The sequence below is a fragment of the Balaenoptera ricei genome, chromosome 17, assembly GCF_028023285.1.
Source record: "Balaenoptera ricei isolate mBalRic1 chromosome 17, mBalRic1.hap2, whole genome shotgun sequence".
NCBI lineage: Eukaryota > Metazoa > Chordata > Mammalia > Artiodactyla > Balaenopteridae > Balaenoptera > Balaenoptera ricei.
The window spans coordinates 63467411-63493239 of NC_082655.1; the positions used below are offsets into that span (position 1 = coordinate 63467411).

General features: G+C 38.4%; 1 protein-coding gene across 1 annotated transcript in view; it reads right to left on the reverse strand.

Moving 5' to 3' along the window:
- Nucleotides 1–22982, reverse strand: part of CRISPLD1 (cysteine rich secretory protein LCCL domain containing 1) — a 45191-nt gene extending 22209 nt beyond the window's left edge. Inside the window, exons 1-2 of the mRNA XM_059901341.1 lie at nt 22593–22982; nt 21009–21328 (exon numbers count right to left, since the gene is read on the reverse strand). Of these exons, the coding sequence (XP_059757324.1) occupies nt 21009–21266 (258 nt within the window). The 5' untranslated portion in view covers nt 21267–21328; nt 22593–22982. The remainder of the gene's footprint in view (nt 1–21008; nt 21329–22592) is intronic.
- Nucleotides 22983–25829: the final 2847 nt, after the last annotated feature.

The window sequence follows — 25829 nt, forward strand, 5'->3', positions numbered from 1 at the left end:
GCCCTGGTCTGGGAAGATCCCACATGCCGCAGAGCAACTGGGCCCGTGAGCCACAACTACTGAGCGTGCGCGTCTGGAGCCTGTGCTCCGCAATGGGAGAGGCCGCGATAGTGAAAGGCCCGCGCACCGCGATGAAGAGTGGGCCCCACTTGCCACAACTAGAGAAAGCCCTTGCACAGAAACGAAGACCCAACACAGCCAAAAATAAAATTAATTAATTAATTAATTAAAATACTTATTAAAAAAAACAAAAAATTTACAAAGCTCTGATTCCCCTTGGATTTAAAAAATAATAATAATAATAATACAAATCAAGGACATTCTTTTTAAACAAATCACTGAAAATATAGCTGTCCTGTAAGAAATACTATCATTTAACATGACAACAGCATGGAATGTATATTTTTATGCTACAACATAATATTTCAGGTTTTAAGACTGGCAATAATTCATACTCATCCTATTTAAATGCAGGTTACTCTCTATACATTTCTACTTAAATTCTAGATTGCAAATTAAGTCAAGATGGCCTAACCAGCTTCATTTTTTCTCTCTGAACTATTCACCCAGGACTAATTTAAAGCCAAGCCACACTTAAAATTACCATTTCTTTATAGAATGGGTACTTGAGGTGTGCAGAAATAAAAACCACTCTATTTTCCATCTACATAAGTAAGCTGTTCCTTCTGAGAACACAGCAAAGTCTTTAACTGAAGTTTCATTACTAAAAGAAACATTTAGAATACTATTAACATACTTTGTCTCCAGTGACATTTTTCAACCAGTTCACCATAATGGCTCTATCGTTTCCTGTGTGTGTGTACATAAGAAAACTTAAACCTTGACAAAGGACTTTCAAAAGTAAACCTAGAAACATATAGTAGTTTTAGCACTAAAATACTGTTTGGAAAAATCAAAAATTATGCAGCTAGACATGTACAGAAAATTCCATTGACTGCTATCGTTTGTGAAATATGGTGGGCATACACAATTCATATTCCTATCAGAATACTTGTTATCCTATTATAATAACAGTCAGTGACAGTTGCAAATCACTCAGGATTGTAGTTTTTAATAGAGTTAACATTGCTAGCTTACCAGAAGTTGTATCCCTATACATTAGGCAAAAACAGTCATTAGTAACATGACTCTTTCTCTTTGATATTGAGAATAGCTTCTCTCTTAAAAAGGATTAAGTATTTTCAAATATATTTTTTGACTATTGTAAATTTATAGCTCTTTCCAGATTTACATAATTTTAAAATTCATGTCCTGGAAATCACTGACCCTTTATAGCGTCAAAATTATTATTGTAGTACATTAAACAAGAGTTGAAAGCCAGTGTTAATTAGTCACTATGAATTTGTCTGAAGACCATTTTCTTAAAACTGAGGCTTCAAAAATATTAGTATAAAAAACTAAAGTGAACAGTAGACTATTTTTCAAATAAAAGTCAAACATTAATCTGAACTTTTTAATTAATTATTATTATTTTAGATTGCATTAAAGCACATGAAGTAAAGTTTTGTGATATTATCTGCCTGATGCAAATTTGTGTAATTAGACTCTTCATACATAAATCCTCAAAGATCAGAGGTAGGGATGGAGATAATTGAAATCCCTTTATCCACAAAGGTATTGATAAGCACTTCTTGGTGAAGGTATCATGATAATTGGTCTACCAAAGGAAATACGCTAGGTGACACTGAAGCTGTGAAGCAGTTTATTTTATATAGTTAGGTTCAGCAATGAAAAAATATATGAGTAAACAAAGAAATTTTAACAGGAAATTGACCAGCATGATCTGATACCTTTAAATGCACAGAGAAATAATCTCCTGACTGGAAACTCTCACATAATTTAATAACTGTTCAGTGTCATTCTAAGCAGGGAGAAATAGGATTGCAAGATTTTCTACCATTCTCCAGAAATAATGTTTTAATTCATTATAATTTTTTGCAGAATTGATACAGCTTTACTGGATTTCCAAGATAAATGCAAAAAAAAAAAAAAGGTCTTTGACTACCTTACTATTAGGTATCTTAATTAAATGGCAGTTAACACCAGTCCATGACACAATTTGCAATTTAATATGGACTTTTAAAATATGCATTGCTCTCTGGCAAAGTAATAACATCAAAGCACCGTGGTGTTGAAAATGCAGTTGCACTGGAAATCCAGATCTAGGCTGAAAGCTCTGGTCTTACCTTCCTACTAAAAATGATAAATAACAATGAAATTATTTTTAAAAACTATATAAGCATTTGCAATAAAATTTGAAAATGAATTCCACAAAGATTTGTCTTTTTAGACATATACATCTGCGTACAGAAAACCACCCTCATGTCTCTAAGCCTACCTCAGTTCTGAGCAGTCACTGGCTGTCAGAAGTAATGATACCATTCCAGCTTTCCATATATTGAAAATACCTTTGAGTATTGAAAATACTCTTTCCTTGGGGCTATGTCTTCTAGACATATGCAAGCAAGGTCATTAATGATAAGTGTTTCTTTCCTTTTTTTATATAGACAGAGATAAAACTAAGCTTGCACTTGTTCCAATTATTCAAACTAAGGTTAATTAAAATACATGATACACCCTGGAAGAGTCTTCTTTCCCATTTAAATTGTGTACTTTCAAATTTATCTCTTTGATTATGTCAAGTTTGGCTTCTGTCTCCTCGTCTCTGACAGAAGCCAAACTTGACATAATAAGCTGGAGTAAGTCTCTTCAATTCCTTTTAGCTTTAAAATTCTATTATTTTGTACTTATAGTCTCCTCTAGAGTACCCCGTATTGCTTGTAGAATCCCATAAAAACTTTCAAACATAAAATAATACTTCTGTTGACAATAGAGGCTATTTCTTAGCTAAGAAGAAAAAGTTGATTTGTGATTTTCAAGACTGCAAAGCCAAGAAGGTTTCCAATCTTCTAATTATGAGTCTAAAGGAGAACTGTTTCCAAATCACCTCTATTGGAGAAAGTTTTAATATTATCCAAAACAGACAAATACAACTGAAAACCTTCCATAAAACTTCCCAATACAACTTCAACATAATTGAATACAACAAGAAGATATTCTCAGTAAAAAGTTCAAAATGGGTCTCTCTTCAGCTTAGTCCTGAAAACCCAATGGTAAAATCTTTGAAATAAGGCACAGACTTCCACATGTAATTTTTCTACACAGGTAAAAGGAACACCAGGATTTTTCAACCAGCTCATGAATATAGAAGCAGTTGAAGAAAATCAAAGACATATAGAGCTATCTCTTTCTAAACACCACCTTTAAAAGATAATTCTTGACCTGTCATACCTTCTGGAAAAACAGGTTTGTAAATATCCATCATATGTCACAACATAAATCCCTCCCAAATCACTGTTGTTTTCCTACTTAAACCAGAAAGTGCAATCCCAAAATCTTATGGAATAAGCTGTCAGTGTTATCCTCTCAATAGTAATAACTTGATCTCCAGGAAAGAATTTGTTTGTCTATGGAAGTAATACATTTGACGGTTCACAAAACTTCAGATTCAAATTCCAAAAATAATGCCTCATTATAAAATCTTAGCCACCTTCTTTTCTCCCCGATGGTGGAATTATCAGAACTATAACAAAGAAATAGACATCAATGAAATCAATTAATCAATCATTCAATCTACGCTGAAAGAGTGTATGAGGTTTCTGTGACAAAGTCATCTGGTATAAAAAGCACTATGGAAAACAGTAATAGTACATTCTTTACAACTCAGAAATTACCTCAGGTGTTTAACTTCTGTGCTTCACCTGCTTTGAAAAGACTGTAGTTACAGGGAAAATGCACGAGGCTCAGATTTCAAAGGGAACACCTGTGCTTCAGGACACAGAGGCTTTGCCAGGTACTGAGAAAGTAGCAGCATTACCTCAGGGCAATGCACATATTAGGGTCTCCTGGAAATTACAGAGATGCGAGGCAGATGCGGCAGAGTTTTACTTAATATCTACTTCAAAACAAAGCCTTAAAAGTCTTAAAAAAGATAATTTAGGGAATTGCCACTTCCTTTTACTAAAATTAAAATAATTTTTGGAACGGAAATTTAATGTGTGGATAAACTGACAAGATCATTTTAATTAAACCCATTGTTTCAATATTATACAGCTAGACCGAATGCACGGTGTAGGGCAGATTGTCTTTGTGAGGCAGCCTAGACATTAATTCAACAAAATCCTTACATTTCTACAGAATATCTGCTGATTCATCTCTCATCTCCCTGCCAAGGCCCTCTCAAGTCTGGCTATAACTTACCTACCTCACTTATAACCCACTCCTCAACACGGGTCCTCTCTACTGCTGGCTCTCTAGAACGTTAAAGTGCCGGTAAATCATCAGGAGATCTGATTCTGACTTGGTAGGTCAGGAGAGAAATCTAAGTTATGACATTTCTAACACTTGGTGCCAGAACCATACACTGAATACTTCAAGAAGCAAGGTTCTAGTACCTGTCTGTTCACACTTCTCGGCCATTGAATCCATCAGAAATGTTCCCCTACAGGACTGTTCTTTCTTTCCTCCCCTCCTTAGTTACTTACACTTTATCCTTTCACCAAAGTCTTGTTCACAATCACTCTCCTCTTGGAAGTCATTCCAACCACAATACATACTACATTTATCTCACCCTTCTCTGAACCTTCTTAAACATATAATTTACCAATTACTGTATGTTCTCCTAGATCTGTTTCTACTACTTTCGGTCTTAATTCTCAAACTAGAATTTTAAATCAAAAACTGTCTCATACTTTTTCTGTGTTTTCCTAATGTCACCTAATATACTTGGCATATAATATGTTGCCAATATGTACTCATCAATTATCTCTAGCCTCAGCTGGCCTGGCCTGGGCAATAACTTGGATCAGATACAGGAACCTAAATTCCCTGCATCAAACATACATGTGTGATATAAACTCGGGTGAAAGGGTGTTCATGATGTACCTAGGCTAAACAAAAGGTAATTCTTGAAAAGTTGAACTCGGATTATTTTTGTAAAGGTCATATATATCTATCTTTGTATTGACTTTATGATAAATTCAACACTATAATGTTTTCATTATTTTTGTTGTCATTTAGGAGAGAAGTAGTTAATCTTCAAGACTATATTCTGAATGTTTAAGGAGACCTCAAAGGAGACTTGAGAAAGTACAGTACCAACTATCAGTTATTTAAGTCTTCATCTACAAATATTGAGCCAATTTATAAAAATGAGGACCTATGTTTTAGTTTATTTATAGCTCATAAATTTAGGTAGATATATGATTAATCTAAAAGTCAAGCCTAAAATATGCATGCTAGGAAAGATAAACTTTCATAATAAATCACTCTGCATGCATTAGCTCATATATTTAAATAGCAAAATGAAAGTAACAAGTTTTGCAAGTAAATAAAATATTAATTGCTTTTATTTATTGTACTTGGGGATGTCTTTTTAACTTTCAAAAAGAAAAAAGAGATGGGTTAACGAATGAAAACTTCTTTTTGGAAAAATTAGTAAAAGATAAAGTTTATGGACAAATAGAAACCGAAACCTAAAATTTAACATCATTACTTCAACTTAAACCAAAGGCTAATATAAGAAACATTTAAATGCATATGTTTACATACTTTTAATGAAACTGCTATAGTAAGTTGCTCATTGTTCCTATATTGGGAATTCTGTGTTAAGTTTTCACTAATAATTCCTGCTTCAAGAACGATAAATTATTATGCTTCCAGTCATTGAGAGCTATGTAAACCATATGGTCTCCTGTTTTCCTTGGCTGCTAGGAAACTCAAAGCTGGTTTAGTAACCATAGCATGCTCAATCAGATGTTTAGGTGTCCCTTAGGAACTTGCCTATACATTTGTCTTCAACAACTAAACAATGACTAAGAAGATGATGTAAAAAAATACGGTTTACCAAAGTCTTTATTTGAAAATCTGAGAAAGAATATTGTGTTAAATACTCTTCATTTTTTCCCACATAGTCACTCTCAGCCACGTGCTGCCATACTCTATGTTCCAAAAGGCTCAACTCTACATCCTGAGTTACTTCAGGCTCTCCTGGTTCCTGGGTTCTAGTTGAATTTGGCCAGTAGAAGACACGGACAGGAAGTCAGAGGGTGAGAGGTGAATTTAAGTATGTATTACCCCCTCTTCAACCCCACTCATCCCCTGAGTACTCTGCCTCACAGTGATGGCGCCTGTGTCCTTTCATACAGTCCTACCACCAGGCTCTGGTCCTCAGCAGGCTGTGGTACCACCATTCATGCCTGGGTGCCCCCCATCCTTGTGGCTCGCCTAAGCCCTGCCCACAACTCTGCATACAGAGCCTTCATTAATTTTTTCCTGTTAAATCCTTGTTATTGTGGCATTTGTTTTCCTAATGAGAAATAATATCTGAGAATAAAAACATCTCATAGAACGTGTATTAGTAAGCTGCCTAACATATTACCTGATACCTAATATATCTTAATAAATGTTCTCTTATTCCTCTGTTCCTCTAAGAATCTGCTTCATTTGCTGTGACTCACATAGCCTTTTTATGGCGCATTGTTAATATTCACAAGACTAAGGAAGAAATTTAAATCCCGAATTTTGAATGATTAAAAATAGATAATCACTGCCACCTAAATTTCCAGTGAAAAAGTAAATTTCTTAGAATTCAAATTTAACACATTGTTAGTTATAAAACGAAGTTTAGAGTAAGTTATGCCTAGCTTTGCCTTGAATCTACTCACAATCAACTCTATAAGTCAGGACCTTTGTTCACACTAAATTTCCAGGATGATATTTCCACTGAAGCCTCCAAGTAAGCACCTGTGTAGTTTAGGTTTAGTTTAGTGTACATATACACACACACACACACACACACACACACACACAGAGGAATAGTTTAAAAAGTGTTAATAAAATCAAAGTTTGGAAATCCTTTGTAATGACTGTATAACTTACAAAAGTCAAAATAATACCAAATTATGTCAAATAAAATGCTTCTTCATAGGTATGCAGAGAAGGAAAACGTATAGGGCTACATTGCTCAAGTCTGCCATGAGTCGCACTGGATAGAGCAAGATTCTTTTCATCTTTTCATCTGTTCTCACAGATCATGACTGCCATCCCTCTCCTTTGAATCAACTGTACACATATTCTCATATCAGCATCTTATCAGTTAAGGTTCTCATCATCCAATGCCCTCAACCACGGTCCCTACCACACGTTGACTATAACGTCTTCCAAACACTATTTCAAAATGTACCTCTTCTAAGAAGACTTTCCTGGTTACTGCTTTACTCTGAAATACCTTCAGATTTATGTACAGTTTAAAATATATTCATTTGTACTTCTTATCACACTCTGATTTACATTTTGAAAACAGTTCTCCAGCAAAAGCCATGGCATTCTGATCATTGTATCTCCTGGAAGACTCTATCCCTACTTGCTGAAGGGTCTGGCCATCCCCACTTCATGAGACAGAGGTGTCCATAACCCAATATAACTCTGAAAAGTCACTAAAATCCAATGCTAATTTAGCCACTTGTCAAACTTATTAGAATGATTTTACCCTAACCAAGATGCTAATGTACTTAAAAATAAAACATAAACACTTTGAAATGAACGCTTTGCAACTTTCTAATAGTATTTTCTTGTCAAAACAAATCAAATCCTCTTTCATTCTGCCCATTTTAGAATCACTGTTGAAAATCCAATCATCTTTTTACTTTTTCATTCATTCATTCCATTTTTCCCTTTCGACTAGCATAAACTGAGCTTAGAGCATGTGTCAGCCTCTCAGCTGGGGAAATGCAAAAATTACGAAAGCACAGTTCCTTCCCACAAAGAAAAGTAAGGCTAGAGAAAGAGACAAGGATGTAAATAACAGAGGCAAAGGCAGGTAGGAAACGCTGTGGAAGCCAGGGAACTGGGGTGAAGTGCACCTAACTCCGTACAGGAGGGTTTAGACAAAAGCAGATTAGTCTTTAGAGGTGAGTCTTGAAGGAAGAGGAGAAATTCACTAGAGAGAAAACGAGATGCACATAAGTCATTCTAACATCTGCAAAAGCAACAGGGCTTGGCAAGATCCCTACAGCATAAAAAAATCCAAGGTATATGGAATAACGGTATAGATGTTCCTGTGAAATAGCACTGCTTTTTATTTGTTTAGATGTATTCACTATGTTCACGGAATGCAGTTAACAACGCTCTTCTCTCGGCCCTTTCTTTCTAGACAGGAGTTCTGATGCTCTTATTCCATCTTCATTCAAAAGCCTCCCCTCACCGCCCCCCCCCCCCCCGCTTTTTTTATCTCTTTGGTTTCCTGCCTCTGGACAATATCTGATCTCACTGTAGCTTCTTTTGAGCATATCAGTCAATCTTTCAGTATTTTAGATTTGGATTTGCCATGTCTTGAGCAAACATAAGATATAGTTTTATATTTTATTCCCCTGTTTAGATGGTTACTTGTACTGTTTGAGTTGCAACAATAACACAAAGGGGAGACTTATAAAGAGTAACTGCCATGCTCATTCTTGGGTCTTATCTAATAGCTCATTATCTGATCTAGCTGACCCTTCCCAGCCCCACACTGCCACCCTCGTTCTTGCTCACTTTGGAATTCTACTTCCTTCTCACTCATACGGCCTTTAGAGTCTATCCTGTCACTGACTGCACTTCACTTTCCGCCATCCTGCAGAACTGTGCCATCAACTAAATTTGACATTTCATTTTCTACCCCTCCTCCAAGCAGATTTAAACATTGAGTCTTGGGGACTCTTACTGTTCAAGCTTCTTTATCTTTTTGGTTTCTAAGCACTTCATGAAAGGGAGTGAAAAGGAGTTTCTATTTTCCTGCACTAATAGTTAGAGTTGCTACCTTATAAAAAGGAGAAGGTGAATGTGAGAGTTGAGATGAAAAAGAAAGAATCTGGATCCTAGAGTCAACTTTTAATGTCTTAATTTAGACCTCGCTTTCTCCAGAGAGCCTAAAGCTTTCTACTCAAAGTTCCATTCCCAGACAGCGGCTGCCTCATCACCTGGGAGCTTGTTAGGAATGCAGAATATTGGGGCCCACCCAGACCTACTGAATCAAAATCTGTATGTTAACAAGGTTCCACGGAATTCATATGCACAGTAAAGTTTGAGTGGCACTAGACTAAAGCACCTCTTATTTCTATTCCCCAAATCATACCTAGCTGCTTTCCCATGAAAAACACACACTACTCAATTTCCTGATGTTTGACTTCAAATTTTTGATTAAAAACAAAATATAAAGCATGTATAGACTATTAAATAGATTGTATCCATATTCACATATTGCCTTTAGGTTAATGAGCTTCTAATAGAGAAAATCTGTTGCCTTTTTCCCAATAAGTTATATCTAAGCAGTTGACTTAATTGCACCTCATTGATTCTGTTAACTAGTTAAAAGAAAAAAAAAAAGTAAGCTTCACTGGATCATAGTTCCAGGTTCTTACATTTGGTGAGTTTAATAACCCACTAATCCAAGTCACATATTTGGGTCATTCCCATAGTTTAATTTTTAGAGTTCCCATACAACTATGTGTATTTAACCTCACTCTGCAATTTGAACCTCAAACACATTATTTGGTCTATATCTGTATCTGTACTTGATCTGTATTACATAATATCTGAATACTTAAAAAAATCAACCGCTCTCCCCCCACCCGGGCTAACATGCCTTTAATCTCTTTCACATCTCCAGGAGCTGCCTAGTGAAATGTCTTCAGAGGTCAAGCAAGTGACACTACATGATGTGGCTAGAAAGAGTGGGGTGACCTATGGCAAACCAGAGAAATCATTACTTTAAATCTTCCTGCTTTTTGGAAATACTTTACTACTACATACTCTAGTAACACATACTCTAGTAAACCTCTTCCCTATCTATTAGATTTTGTAACTTGAAGCATGGTGAACCAAATGAACTTAAAGTACTTCAAAACATCTCATACATTTGACTCCACAGAGATCTTTAGATAGTAACTCCAAAATTACCATTTCATAATATCCTATCCTCACACCCCTCCATTCCTGCCTTCTCAATCTGAAAATTCTTTTTCCATTAAATACACCAAACGACCTGCTTGTGTACCTACAACCTCAGCCTTTCCTGTCAAAATAAATGAACTGACTTTGGAGTTATATTTTCTCCCTTCCATGTCAAGTGCTTTCTCAACTTGTGCATTTCCATCAACTTACAAGCATGCTCTTTAAAGAACAAAACCAAGAGCGTTGCCATATAACCGTGTAGCGCTAGTTAGTTCCATTTCTCAGATCTTCACAGCAATGGTATCTTGAGGAGTTATTTAGTTCCTTCTCAACTTCCCCACCTTTCGTTCTCTTCTTCCCACTTCAGTAAGACTTTGGGTCATACTCCACCCCTGAAATGACTCTTATCAAAGTCACTGACAGCCTCCGTGTCCACAAAACCATTGCTGGCTTTTCTTCCTCTTACTCCACTCCTCAGCAGCATGGAAGCTGTTGAACTCTCTTCTCCTGGCTTCTGGGACAGCAATGTAGCCTGTCTTTTCCCCCAACCTCACTGACCGCTTGTTCTCAGCTTCCTTTGTTAGCTTCTCCTTCCTGCTCAACCTCCATATGTTGCTGGGCCAGGGCTCAATTCAAGGCATTCAACTTCTGTCCATAAACATCTTCTCCTCGGATGGTTTTGTTCAGTCAGTTAAGATGGTCCCTAATAGCATCTACATGATTTCCACATTTTTATCTCAAGTCCCACCTCTCTATTGACCATTAAACTCAACTGAGGATGACACGGCATCGCAAAATAAGCTTGGCCAAAAAGAAACGCCTGATTTCATCGCCACCTTCTCCTTTCTGTTTCTCCTCCTGTCTCAACGAATGCTTCAACTATCCACCAACATGCTTGAGTAAAAATCTAAGACCATTCCTCCTTATCCTTCACCCTTCACATTAAAGCTATCAAAACACCATCAGCAATACCATCTAAACATACCCTGAAACTACCCACTTCTCTCCATCTTTAACACTATCACCCTGGTCTGTCACTATCATCTCTCACTCAGAAGATACCAGTGGCTTCCTAACTATCTCTCTGCTTTCAGCGGTGACCCTCCTGCAGCTCACTCTCCATAACATAGAGTAATTTTATGAAACTGGAAATATGACCGGGTCAATCCCTTGCCAAGAATTTTCCAATGACTTTCCGTTTCACTCGAAATAAAATCCAAATTTCTCTTCACCAATGACCCAAAAGGAATTCTGGCCCCTGCTTATAGGTCTACTTCATTTTCTAACACTTTCCTCTCTACTAAATAAAATTCAGCCACCCTAGCCTTCTTTGTGGTCCCTGAAGACTCCTACCTCATTCCTGACTTAAAGACCTTTTGCCCAGTACTCCTTCTGCCTAGATCTCTGTAGCTTTGTTTAGCTGACTCCTTCTTGTAATTCAGCTCTCAGCTCAAAAGCCACTAACTCAGAGAGGTCTTCTGCAACTGTTTAACATGTTAGCTCCACCTTTATCATGATCTATCATCTCACTTTATTTTCATTAGCTTGTTGAACCTTTTATACACTAATGTATGCTTCAGCATCAAAAAACAGTGCCTGGCACAAAAATGCTCAATCAGTAGTTGTTGAATTAAATGTTTTTTTAATCACAAATTTATCAATGAGAATAACAAATTGTTTTAATCAATTATAAATGCCTTTCTGTAACTTCTTGAAATGATGAAGACAACAAATACTTAGAAAAATAAGGAAAGGGTTATTAAGGATACTTACTGTAATACCTTCACCAGACAAGTCATTACCACTTGAATTTTCACATTTTCTGCCAATGAACTAAATGTTTTATGTTATATATATATATATGTATATATAAAATACATAATAACATATAAAACTAGCATAGATTATGCTAGTTTCATAAACTTTAATTCAATTAGTAAAAATCATCAAAAATACGAGAATTTAAATTCTAAATCATGTACAATTACGTGGTTGTATAAATTCCTAAAAGAAGTATGTGAAAGAACAAAGCTGAACAATAGCAAAGAATGTTCTTGAACTAAATGTCACTCTTAATAGTGATTATAAATGATTATAAATGACCACGTTTGCTTTTAATGAAGGCATTCGGTAAAGGTAACTACAAAAACAATTAAGCAAAGAAACTGCATTTTCCTACTGACCATAATTATAAGTTTGGGATACATTCCCTAACTAAACTACCTCTTCTAAAACTAAGTTAAAACTTTTGGTTAGAAGAGAGCTAAGGCTGCAGATCCCACCTGGCCCATAGGAGATGGTTCATGTTTGATGAATGAGTGGGTGAACAAGCTTGCTCATTTCTCCCATCCATTCTTCCTTGAACCATCCTAGGACCACTATGATGCCACCCAAACTGTTTTATCAGACCTCCAGTGTGGCCTCCATATCTCAAAATTCAAGGGTCCTCATTTTACTTGATCTTTATAAGCAACATTTAACAGAGTTGATAATCCTTTCTGCCTTTCTTCATTTGGCTTTCAGGACATCTTGCTTCCCTGGTTTTCTTCCTAGTCCTCAATTCCCTTTGCTGGTCCTCCCCCCCTTCCCTACCTCTACACTGTAAAGTATGTCGAGGGCTCACTTTTTGAACATTTCTTTCTTCTGTACTCATTCCCTTGATGATCTCCTCTCTTCTACTGGCTTTAAATACCATCTAAATTCTGATGAATCCTAACTGTATGGTCCAGATTAGACTACATGTATCTAATTGCATACAAGACAAATTCACTTGGATATTTAAGGGAAATCTTAAATTTAGTCTATCCAAAATTGAGCTCCAGCTTTCTCTACCAAAAGCTGGTCTATCCACATTCTTCCCTATCTTAAAAAATGGTAACTCCAATACTTCCAGTTCCTCAGGCAAAATCTGTACAGCCACACCCCACATCCAAAATCTGTCTGTGTTACCTCCAAGATGGAATAAAATCCCAACGACATACTCCATGATGGTGCAACTAATACTTACTGAACAGAAACTGGGCCACTGTCCTGTTCTGCTAAAGTTCTCACCTTCTCTTGTTTTTAGGGGGAGTGGGAGAATAGACTGGAGGTGAGGGCAGACCACGTGGAGAAACAGCAAGTGCCTTTATCCTGGGAAGCAAGGAGGCAGAGTTTGCTTCCACCTCCTCTGATCTCTTGGAATCCGGTTGGCAAAATGGGTATCAGTAACCTGCTGATTTCTAGAATCTCTGTAACCACTCTGAAGTCAATACAAGTTGAAAGTTCCCCATCGATATTTAAACCAGAATGGAAACTGCCACCGGTTTTCAAAAACCACAGCCAGGGCTTGGGTGGATTTAGACCTTGCACCAGATGCAGTAACTCCCAGCCTATTGGCTACCTGGCTGGCCAAGTCAATTGCACTAGTCTTGCAACAAGGCTTCCTTGAATTTATCAATATTGATGTCATGACTACAAAGGAGTTTCACTGTGGATTCACACCATGCCAGTTCTCTTCACTTTCAAGGCTACCATCCCACTCCTAGCCACCATCAATTGCTGGAATGATTACTGCAATAGCCTTGAATCCCTGCTCACACCATTGCCCCACCTCCCACCACTTTAAAGTCTGTTCTCAACAAACCAAATCGATTCTAAGTGTAAGTAAGATCATGATATTCCTCTGTTCAAATGGCTCAAATGGCTTGTCACTCAGACTCAGAGTGAGTCTTTAAAATGACTACAATGACGTGTATCTGTTCTCCTCAAATAAAGCTCTGACCTCATTTTCTGCATTACTTCCACACTCACTCTGTGTCAACCACATGGGCCCCTTTGCTGAGTTGGGATATGAGGATCTTTACACCTATTCCAGGAAAGGAAGAATGTTTGTTATGTTTACTGCTGGGTCCTAAACAGTGCCTGGCATTTGATAAATTCCTAATACCTGTTGAATGAAGGAATAAACAACAACAACAATTTCAAAATTTTGTGACACTTTTCTGGCTCTGGGTGTTCCACTCTCCTAATGAAACTGCTTGTTGTCTCTTGCCTTTCTAAGATCCTAGATTTGCTGCTTACATTTAATGAGGAATCTTAATCTCCCAGAACTCCAGGGTAGTAGAACTGAGCTACAATGTCACTACTAAATTCAGTAGAACTGAGCTACAATGTCACTACTAAATTCAGTAGAACTGAGCTACAATGTCACTCTCTTCCTATAGGTACTGCCATCTACAGTGGAACTTCCAAAAAGGAAACTACATTAATTTAAAGTGTCAATGTCTTTAAAAAAACAAACAAACAGAAAAACACACAACTATGTATCAAATTAAGGTTTTGAAAACTTTTAAATTCAGTAGACGAATAAACTAAAACAAAACATAGCTTTATTGGATCTAAACAACATTAGTGAAGTAAACAACATTAGTGAAGTAAAATAAAGACACTTTAAGAAAATTAAATGTTATTTTAAATATAGAATAAACTTTAAAAGCTTTAAATAAGAGTAACATTCTTTGAAGCAAGAAAGATATTTCATGTACCTTTAAGTGCATATGGATTATACTGTACATCATTAAGAGATGCAAATATTTAACTTTTGAAAACTACCAGGCAAGTGCCAGTATACAGAGAGAAAAATCATTGTTTTAGGAATCAAGAGTTGCAATAAAACCTTACTGATAGTGAATTCCTGCCACTTTTAGCAAGATAAGAAATGTGTAGACACTGAGCTTTGGGTAAATAAGTTACGATGCCATCATTTCATTCTTTGCATTTATTCTGGATATATGTCATTGGTGGCAAATAATGTCAGAAAATGTGAAGTTATGAGAGTTGTTTGGTGAGAGCAACTCACAAGCTAAAAATCACTTTTTCAGGCTTTGATTCATGCTACAGATAGTCAGAAATAGGGCAGAACTCAGACTAGCATCACCCTGTTCAGCAAACTAGGTTATCCCCTGTCCAGTTTCTGGAATTATCTGCTGCACAGAAGCACAGAAGAAAAATATCTTGATTTCCAGTGTTAAGCATGACCATATAAAGAATATATGTGACAGCTGGAACTAAGCCATTGTTTGCATCAATATATACCATAGACTGCAAGTACCACTGGCTATTTGGCTTGGAGCCTCTGGTTGCCCAGCAAAAGGATAAATATCCAGATATATTTTGTTCTACATTTGGAAAAATGCTGTGCAAAGTTTCTGCCCCTAGTCTCACCATATGTGAAGTGAGAGCAAGCAGGCACAGCCATCAACCCTCCCAGCAGAGTATCTGTCAACGGGGGGATGGTGGTGGTGGGATGAACTGGGAGATTGGGATTGACATATATACACTAATATGTATAAAATAGATAACTAATAAGAGCCTGCTGTATAAAAAATAAATAAAATTAAATTAAAAAAAAAACAGTTCTCTAAAAGACATGGAAATAGTTATAAAAGTGGAAAATGGTTTATATAATTAGCATGATATAATGACACATGCCATTTTTAGGTAACGTGTCCTTATGTTGCTAAAATACATTCTAGACTTAGGTACGCTTTCTATCACAGTGAGCTATTTTGGATTTTAGCCAATCAATAAGTTTTAGAGGCTCTATTAAAAATTTGTTAGAAGAGGTAAATACTCATTAATTTAATTATTTAATTAAATTATTGTTTATTATTTAAATTAATTTAAATTAATTTATTATGTAAATTAATTTAAATTAATTTATTATTTAAATTCCAGAGCATTTGAGTATTATCTCAGCAGCTCTATATTACAGGACGATTTTTAGTATAGCATGAATATTTTTAAAAATAGAAAAAAAAATCCTGAATTATTTATTCCTTCATCTCTGGTATTTCCAGTTTCCATGTCACTATCTCTGGTGTTGGTGATATCCTACCTTCCAGAACTTTTATTATTTTAATTCCCCTTTCTTACCTGTCTTTCATATTTATCTCATACATAATCTTACCTATTCTTCCATCCCTCCCTTCATTCAACACATATTTACTATCACTCAGCAATGTTCAGTCAACAAATATTTACTGAGTACTTCTTTGCATCAGACACAGGGTTATAAATATAAGTAGGGTACATCCTTACCCTTCTAGGAATTCAGTCTTGGAAAGGAAAATGGACATGCATATATCGAATTGCAACAAAATTTCAATACTATAAATAGGCTGGAATAAAATCCTTTAGGAGCACAGAAGGAGTGGGGCAGGGGAATGAGCGCATCAGAGGAAGCTTTACAGAAGGACAGAGTCTGAGCACAGTCTTGAGTTTGTCCGGAGGAGACAGGACGCACAGGCATTCCGGGCACAGAGGAAACTGAACTAGCAAAGAGGCACAGAGGCATGAGGAACGCAATCATCTCTAAGAACAGTGTATATTTTAAGTGTGAACACAGATTCAAAGATACGCAAGGGAGTTGAGGCTATGGGGCCTATTGGGCTAGACCTTTTGTAAGTTATTCAAGGTGGGCTTTAGCTTGCGAGCAGCCAGAAGTTCACAGAAGCTTTGGGCAGCTGAGTGACCACCAGAGATTTGTCTGAGGGAAAAGACAGACTGAGTAACAGGGAGGAAGGCGGACTAAAGTAGAAAAAAAGTAGAACTAGACGGTACAGTCCGTTGCAGGGGAAGCTGCGGTACTCATCGCAGGGACGGGGGAGGAGCGGGAGACCACGAGCATCCGTTAGGATGAAACAGAAGACATGGATTCACAAGCCATTTCTGGGCTTCCCTGGTGGCGCAGTGGTTGAGAATCTGCCTGCCAATGCAGGGGACACGGGTTCGAGCCCTGGTCTGGGAAGATCCCACATGCCGCGGAGCAAATGGGCCCGTGAGCCACAACTACTGAGCCTGTGCGTCTGGAGCCTGTGCTCCGCAACAAGAGAGGCCACGATAGTGAGAGGCCCGCGCACCGCGATGAAGAGTGGCCCCAGCTCGCTGCAACTAGAGAAAGCCCTCGTGCAGAAACGAGGACCCAACACAGCCAAAAATAAAAATAAATAAAAAAATAAAAGAATCAAAGAGTGGAGAATTTAAAAAAAAAAAAAAAAGACATTTGAGACAGAATCTAGAGAATCTGGCAAGTAACTGTTTATTTATGTTTGTGCGTGAATTTTACGTGGAAGTGGGTAGGGGGAATGAGAGCAAGGCAGGAGCTGAGGATGTGCCCAATTTTCTGCTTTTTGTTTGTCTGTCTTCTGTTTAGAGAGAACTAAGCCGATGTCCATGGCGTCCAGGGAGAAAAGTAGGACCGTGGGCAAGGACGGAACAAAAGCAGCTCCGTTGCTTTTTAGAAATCTTAAACTTGAAGTAACTGGGGAGTCAAATGACATGGAGAGGACCCAGTGGGCAGTAGGAAATAGGAAAACAATGCTCAAAGACGACTTCTGGATGGAGTGTCGACTACAGGCCATCAATACACGGACGGTATTTAAAGTCAAAGGAGTAGATAAAGTCCTGTAGGAAGGGAGAAGGCCGAAAGTAAAACCGTTGGGGCCAAACGTAAAGTTTTAAGAGATGAACAGGAAACAAGAATATGCTGAAGAAATAACCAGAAAAATAAAAGAACCAAGTGATGGGGTCAAAACCCATGGAAAGGAAAGGCTTGAAGAAAACTAAGAGTATGCTCAACAGGATTAAATCTCTTACCTCATTGCAGCCTGTGGGTTTCATATTCCTAACCTCGACTTTACCGATGAGAAAAGCAATGCCCAGAATGATTGCTGACCGCCAGACTTCACATACCAGTAAGCAGCAGAGACAACACGAGAACCTAGATCCAGCGCCAGTGTTTTTTTCCTCAAAAATCCATTGCCTCTTCAGTAATAGCTTCATTTGATGACCTAAAAGCCCCAGTTTTTCCATGTATCCTAAGTTAAATGCTGGCAATCTCTCTCCTTAAGTTCACTGGTTTCTATAATTAACAACTCGTTTCTCCCCTTCCTGATTCTGCCACAGGGCTTTGCTTTCATCAACCGACTCTGCTTCTAGTTTCCTACAACCAGCCTGCCACTTACTCCATGTGTGTTGGTTCCTCTTCTTCTAACTGAGAAATGGCCTCCACTCTTGGCCACAATTTGCGGTCCTGATCACCTTCCAGGAACAACATAAACCTCAGCTTCCCCATTGATTAACTCTCTCGCTTAGGAATATTCCTAAATTATTCTCCATTATTCTGTGCTCCCTTGGCATTATTCATACACGTGAACAAAGAACTCTGTGTCCTTGCTCACTTGAAAATTTTCAAATATGTCTATTCTTTCTTCTCAATCAGCCTATAAGCTCTTCAAGGGAAGAGGTGGCCTTGCAGAAGCCATTTTTAACCCTATTAATTAAATGAGCATTAGAGTATGGGTAGCGTTGTGATGTTAATAAACGTGGATGTGACTTGGCTGCCGGAGTTCAAGCACAAAGAGTAGACTAAAATAAGCACCAAATGTAAATAAGGTAACTGGCTATGCAAATTTTTAACGTAATATGACACATAGAGTGTAAGTGGCCAAAAGTGGTGGCACTTATCATAGGCCATTGCAGATTTCATAGGAAGTGGCTCTTTAGTTAGTTTTTAATTTTGTTTTATCAAAATAAATACACTTTAAACAACTATTTGAACAAATTTTGTTTTCACGGGTTGATCGACATCTGTACTTCCATTATTAATATGTAAGATATAAACCAACAGTATTTTAAATAAAATAGTATTGTTCATTTAGACTTTCCCGTAAATATGTTTTCTAGAAAATGTGTTCCAGTACTAACACTGGGAAATAAACTCCTCGGCAGCCCAGTTATTGGCTAGGACATAGTTCCAGTTCTAACAGTATCTAAGGGCAACACAACATAAACCCTGGCTGGTTTCTGAATCTACATTTCAAGGACAGAATGAAGCCAGTGAAACCAAAAAGAAACTCATATAAACATCCTAGACCAGACATCATACAATAGGCAGTTATTTTCTTTGGAAGTCAGACATGAAAACAAATCACAGAATGTTCTTTCATTATTCCCATATTACTTAAAACACACACAAATATTCTCAGATTTCTTTTTGTGGGTTTAAACTCTCAAGTTCTTCCTTATTTTAAATAAAAAGCAACTGAATACCTATCCACATGGAATAAGCATACAGTGGCCTACTTGGAAAAGCTCCATAATTGGCTCTTTCTGTTTGAAAGCTCACAGATGAAGAAGTCATAGAATTTTGTACTTTGAACAAACACTTTAAAATACACAAAAATCAGAAATGTGAGACATTACAGATGTCACATTGTGCACAGAATTTTGAAAAGAGCGAACAATTTCCTCAGATATTCTATTTAAACAGTATAAGGAGACATAAAATTGGTTATATGTCTTAGTAACATTTACTGGGACCTTGTAATTGCAATACGCCTGATAATGAGCTAAACTTTACACAGGTCATCTCATTCCTCACATAATCCTCACAACAACCCTCTGAGGTGAGCGCATGTGTTAGACATGAAGAAACTGAAGTGGAGGGAAATTTATAAGCTGCCCACAGTCACCTAGCTAGTATCAGTGCCAGAATTTAAACCCTGATGGCCTGATGTTTGGGCCCTGCTTCTTAATCTCTGATGAGTTCTCTTGAGTGCTATCTACTTTCTTTAGGGTAAAATATTTTTCTAGAAAAAGTTAAAATAATATAATGAAATATTTTGTAATGTGTAATGCTACCTTAGAATTTCCACGTTTCATGGAAGTTACCTAAATAGAGAATACCTATCAAAACTAATGTAAGTGCAAAAAAAAGAGTAAAAACCAGAATGTATTAAAATTAACTGCACCCTGCAATGTGTCCAAAGGAGAAATGTTAGCACCACTGTTCCTTAAGTTTGCTATCACCAATGATTATTATCAGCCTTTGCTAGTGCATTCCTAATTCATGCAAGTAGTATAGATTTTTGAAAATTTTTCTAAGTATTCAGGGTATGAAGTACGCTAATATTAATGAGTTATAGTCTTACAAGAGTAATAACTAATAGTCTTTAAAAAGTAATTTTGTTTCCCCAACTTGCTAATTTACTCTCAGAGTGAATATAAGGTTATTAAGGATAAGTCACATATTTTTATTTAATCCTTCACCCAGGTTTATTTTCACATGTCAAACTTCACAAACAAATCCAGAAGAAAAAAAAAAAGCCATTGCCAAAGTATTCCTTAACATAAAGCAACCACAGAAATGTACACTTTACAATATGTCATTTACATACTTCTAAGAAACAACGGCCCATTAGAAATGATATAGTTTGCAAGGCAGAAATAGAGACACAGATGTAGAGAACAAACGTATGGACACCAAAGGGGGGAAATCGGGGGGTGGTGTGGTGGTGGTGTGATGAACCGGGAGATTGGGATTGATATATATACACTAATATGTATAAAATGGATAATTAATAACAACCTGCAGTATAAAAAAATAATAAAATAAAATTCAAAAAAAATGTAGGGAAAAAAGGTAATATGGGGGCATTAGACGTTAATAAAAATACTCTTTTCTAGAAAAAAAAAGAAATGACATATATCTATATCTATCTACCTATCTATCCATATATGTATATCAGCCATCTGGAAAGCATCTTCAAATTATTGATCCTTGATTTTTTTCAGATCCACCATTCATAAGAAGATTCCATCGGTTAGGAATTAGGAAACAATTATTCTAAGTCACTTAAAAGCAAATACACCAACCACCAGCACTTTCAGGATAGGAATCTTTCTCCTAAGAGAAGAATTTAAAGTACTTAGTAGGAACATTAGACCTAAAGGTATTTAATTCTACTCTGAAATTCAAAGAGCTCTTAGAATGAAAGGAACACTAATAAAAGAGTATGCGGAAGAAGATACTCTTGAAGAAAATTTTTTTTTTTTGAAATTTTATAGAGGACAAATAGTAAAAGATTAAATACTAGCATGATGGAATTTAACCATGGAAGCTAAAAGCATTATTAAACATTTCTACGTACATACCATTTGAAAATTTTTCTTACCATATACTCCATATTAGAGGCTGCTGGATACACCTGACTTCGTAACTTATTATGAAGGTCCAGGATACTCTGCATGTCATTGTCAGTGATGGCCCTTCTCCCTCTTTGCTTTGCCATCCACCACTCACCATCTTCATCCATGTACTTTTCCAAAAGTTTGTCCAATAAAGTGGCATTAGGAACCACCATGGCTGGAATTGCTCTGGCCATGAATAGCACTGTGGTTACTCTGAGCCACTCCCGCGCAGTACACTTCATAATGAATGATCTCAGGATGTCCCCGGGAAAAGCTCCAAGAAAGGTTCTTCCACTCCGTCTGGCTATAAGGACATACAGTGTAATTAGGGTGAAAATCCCGGCAGATATGAATTTTCTAATAACAAACATAATCCAACAGTTACAAAGGGATTAAGCCAGTTTGATTTGTTTATATAAATGCCAGCAAATGGACATGCACTTTTTGAAATAAATTTTCTCCCATCCATTTCTCCTCCAGAGGACTTTTCACAATTGTTTCCACAAAATAGACAGCAATATTTTCCAAGATAATGTGCATGATGCCAAAAATAAATGGCAAAAGTAACCGAAAGGAGCCAAAGCTTGAAAATAATTTCTGAACTACAAAGCTTTAAATGGCTAGATATTACATACAGCCTGCAAAGGGTATGTTGTCCCCAGAATGTTTTATCAATCAATCCAGAGGTTCACGTTTCTCTCTCTGTTTTAAGATTATTATTTTATCTCAGTGTCCCATCTCTGGTTCAGAATGTCAACGAAATTATTAAACTGAGGGTGAAATGTTGTAAAGAAGTACAAACTGTAATTCACACATATATCCATGGGTCCTTCTAGAGGGACCCCGGAATTAATGCGAGTGAATAGTTACGGTCGCTGCGGGAAGTCTCTTCTTCTACAGGCACAGGTCAAGAAGAAAATCATTATTTCCTAGAAAGTGTGTGCCTAACCTGTGGCCCGCACCCGATAAAGCCAACAGTACGCGGGCAGTTTCAGAGCCTCTCCTCCCACCCGCCGCAGGCGCCCACTGTTCACTTAACCCAAACGAAAGGGCGCGACGGGAGGAGGTGAAACTCACAGACTCAGAAGAAGGAGCTCCCACAAATCTGCATCGCGGCTGCTTTCCGAGCAGCCCACCCACCCTCCGTGCCGACCATTCTCTGCACGTTGATTTTTTTTTTAACATCTTTATTGGAGTATAATTGCTTTACAATGGTGTGCTAGTTTCTGCTTTATAACAAAGTGAATCAGTTTTACATATACATATGTTCCCGTATCTCCTCCCTCTTGCGTCTCCCTCCCTCCCACCCTCGCTATCCCACCCCTCTAAGTGGTCACAAAACACCGAGCTGATCTCCCTGTGCTATGCGGCTGCTTCCCACTAGCTATCTATTTTACGTTTGGTAGTGTATGTTATGTCCATGCCACTCTCTCACTTTGTCACAGCTTACCCTTCCCCCTCCCCGTATTTTTTTTTTTTTTTTTTAAGTAGAGTTTAAGAAGCCAAAAGTAGATAGGAGAAGGCGGGAGCCTGACGACTCGGCGCTGCGGTTTCAGAAATGCCCTTACCTCTCCAGCGTGAGGTTCCCTACGAGAGCTGAGCCGAGCGAGACGGCCGGCTTCCCGCAGCCCGCACGCACGACTGCACATAGACAGCCCGGTTCGGGCAGGACCCGGGCACGGCGCGTCCTCGGGCGACGACGGCGCTGACTGCAGGGCGACGTGGGCCCCGGCCTCCGCGGCTCCTCCCTGGACCTGGAAGAAGGAGCAGGCAAAAAGTGCTCCAAAGTTAAGAGCCTGAGGCTGGGGCGGAACGGCGGCTGCCCGGTTAGCTCGCCAGGGTGGGCGCCCGAGCTTCTCGGAGCCTTATCAGTCGGCGCGAGGGGCGGGGACCCGGGCCGGGCTGGGCGGAGAAGGCTGGAGGCGACCTCGCTCCCCCGCTCGGTGCAGCCGCCCCGCGCAGAGCCAGGCGCCGAGCGCTTCCGCCGCTTCCTCGAGCTCCCGGGCATTTATTGCGGTCCCAGCGCGCGCGCACGTGACGTGAGCTCCCCCTCCTCGCCCACCCCACCTCTGCCCGGCCCTGGACGGGGGCCCGCGGCGGGAGCGACGAGAGGCCGCCCTGCTTCTCCCCACGCCCTTCACCCCCCGGCACAGCGAAGCCTGGACACTTGGCCTTTGTGCGTGTGCTTTGGGCTTCAGGGACCCGGGCGTGGAAGGCCTGGACCCTGTGGGAGGCGTATGCAAGGAGGTCCCCAAACCCTCCCGCCCCTCACAGCTCCCCTGCTTCCAGAGATCCTTCCCCTAGTTCCTTCCTGACTCGATTTTAAAATGGCTCTAACAACCCTTACAGGAAAGGAGCTGCCCCAGAGGGCCTGCGGAGAGGGTGGAGGTGGGGTTAACAAGTTGGGTTTTGGAGACTTAGAAGGAGAACTGGGGCGGGAAGAGGGGACTGGGGAGAAGGTAGGCTGGGAAGCAGAAGTCTTTTCCTTTTATTTTCTCCAGGGCATCACTTCCATTGTCAAGACCCATTGTCTAGAATTGGGAAGTTGTTCTTTTTGGCTCCGTTAAAACCTTGATGAGGATGACCAAATGGGGAAGAGGTTTCATAGAATGGTGGGTGATCTGTGACTCAGGATTACCTGACAGTTGAGAGCTCCACTTCATGCATAAAATGCGTTGCATTCGGGTCCTAAGGTGACCACAGAACTTTTTTTTTTCCTAATGATGTAATCATTTATGGAGTTGATATGAAGGGTAGCCTCAGTTAATTTATCAGCGCTACCTTGACAGGAATTCAAAATCCAAACCTAGAATTGATAGTGAACTGAGTCAGTTTCGCTGTTGTTCACGCTATAATTGGAAGTAAGAAAATTACTAATTTTAAATTCACAAAGCCTCACCCTAATTAATGTGGTGCTTTTCTACAGGTATGTTTTTTATTAAGCATTTATTTAATTTACTTACCTTTGCTTCCCTTCTGTAGTGAGCCATGAACTCAATTTTTTTTCTCTAAATGCTAGTGTCTATGGCCTATGGTCAAATAAAGTAAAACATTCTGATAGTAATTCCCAAATCATCCCAAATTGCTACCTCTTTCCACACCACCCAATTACGCTTTATCAGATCAAAAAATTCAAATCTAAGCCCCTGGTGAACATGAGACCTTCCTTCCTCTCACAATATAGAAAAGAGACAAAAGGGAAACATGACCTATCAGAAGGGCGCAGAAAGTGAAAAGTTTTGGTGCACGTACCACTTTCATAGAAGGTGTAATTTTGCAATTTTGTAGCAGCTTAAGCACGAAAAAAGACTGACATTTGCACTTTTCAGATAGTTACTTATAACTCTCATGCATTGGTTTTCCTTCCTGGAAGCTGATGGAAGACCCCAAAGTATGTGGTAAAAGAACTATCATTTGTCACATCGGATGAAGAACACGTTTATATACTGCAATTTTAATGTGGTATTGAAAAGTATACTGAGTATCAAATAAAAAAACAGTTAAAAGTAATAACATTACTTGAAACATTTTCAAAGAGAATTTAAGTTGGGAAGAAGGGAATTAAGATGCTAAGAAATGAAGTTAAATGCACTGACTCTTGAATGTTTCTATTATAAACCTTTCCGCACAATATACAAATCAGACACCTAAAGGCTTACATTAAAGAAAATTAGATTTGGTTTTAAGGTTTTAATTCCAAAACTTTCTCCAGGTAAGGAAAAAAAAAAGTTTGTATCCTTTGTCTCAGTGTTTCTATCGGCTTCCAATTTGGTACTGCAGGTCATATTTTTATATAAAATAATTAAACATTCACAATATTAAGTATTAACACTTCAATAATACATTGTGTCATGTCTGATTTAATATCTATGCTGAAAATGTCATTTTCAAGAGTAATCAAACACAATGTTCTGGAATACTCAAAGATGATACTGTTCACTTTTTAATGTGTTGTTGAGAGATCTGTGTGTAGACAGAAGAAAATGTCACAGAATTCATGTAAAAGGGGCACTTTGGTTTGTGGCTAAGGCTGTTACTTGTAAAGCCACAGTCGTTTTTAGCATTACTACTTTCTTGTGGCAGACACTGTTGGTTGCCTAACCCCAAACCAGCCTCCGACCCCCTTTCTTCCAAGCCCATAGCCTCCAGTTTACTGGAGGTGTTCGCCCTCTCACATCCTGTCAAACTGGCATCCTTCGGAGGTGAATGTTGATTGGTCAAAGGCAATCATCACACTCCATCCCTGCTACCAGTAATTGACTTAGCATGGGCTTGCCTTGCAACCTTGGCTACTGACAGAAAGGAAGAAATCTGCTTGGGGGTGAAGAGAGGGTTGGCAAGGGTTTTCTTTTGTGATAGAAACAGATGCAAAAAGAGGAAATGTCCCTTCAGGCACTGATGTATCAGTTTGTGAAATTGAAAGATGCACCTGTTGTTGTGTAAAGAGGGACAAGCCTGAAGACAGACTTATCATCTTGGCTGAGCAGAAAGGCAGATAGTGCCTGAGTTTCCCTGACACTGAACAATCACTGAACACCTAGCCTCCATTTTTCTAGCCATAACAAGCAGTAAATGTATTGTTTAAGCCACACTGACTTGGGAATTCACTTACTTGCAGCTCAAAGCATTCTAATAGATACATTTCTACAAAGAAGATACCTTCCTCTGGCAATGTCCTGTTTTCTCCATGCTGCTGCTGCTATTATGTTCTGCTCATGTGCATACTTAGGAATTATCTTTAAGTATATTCTTATGTGTTTTTTCTATCCCCATGATTGCAAAATTGGGTATATATTCATCTCTGG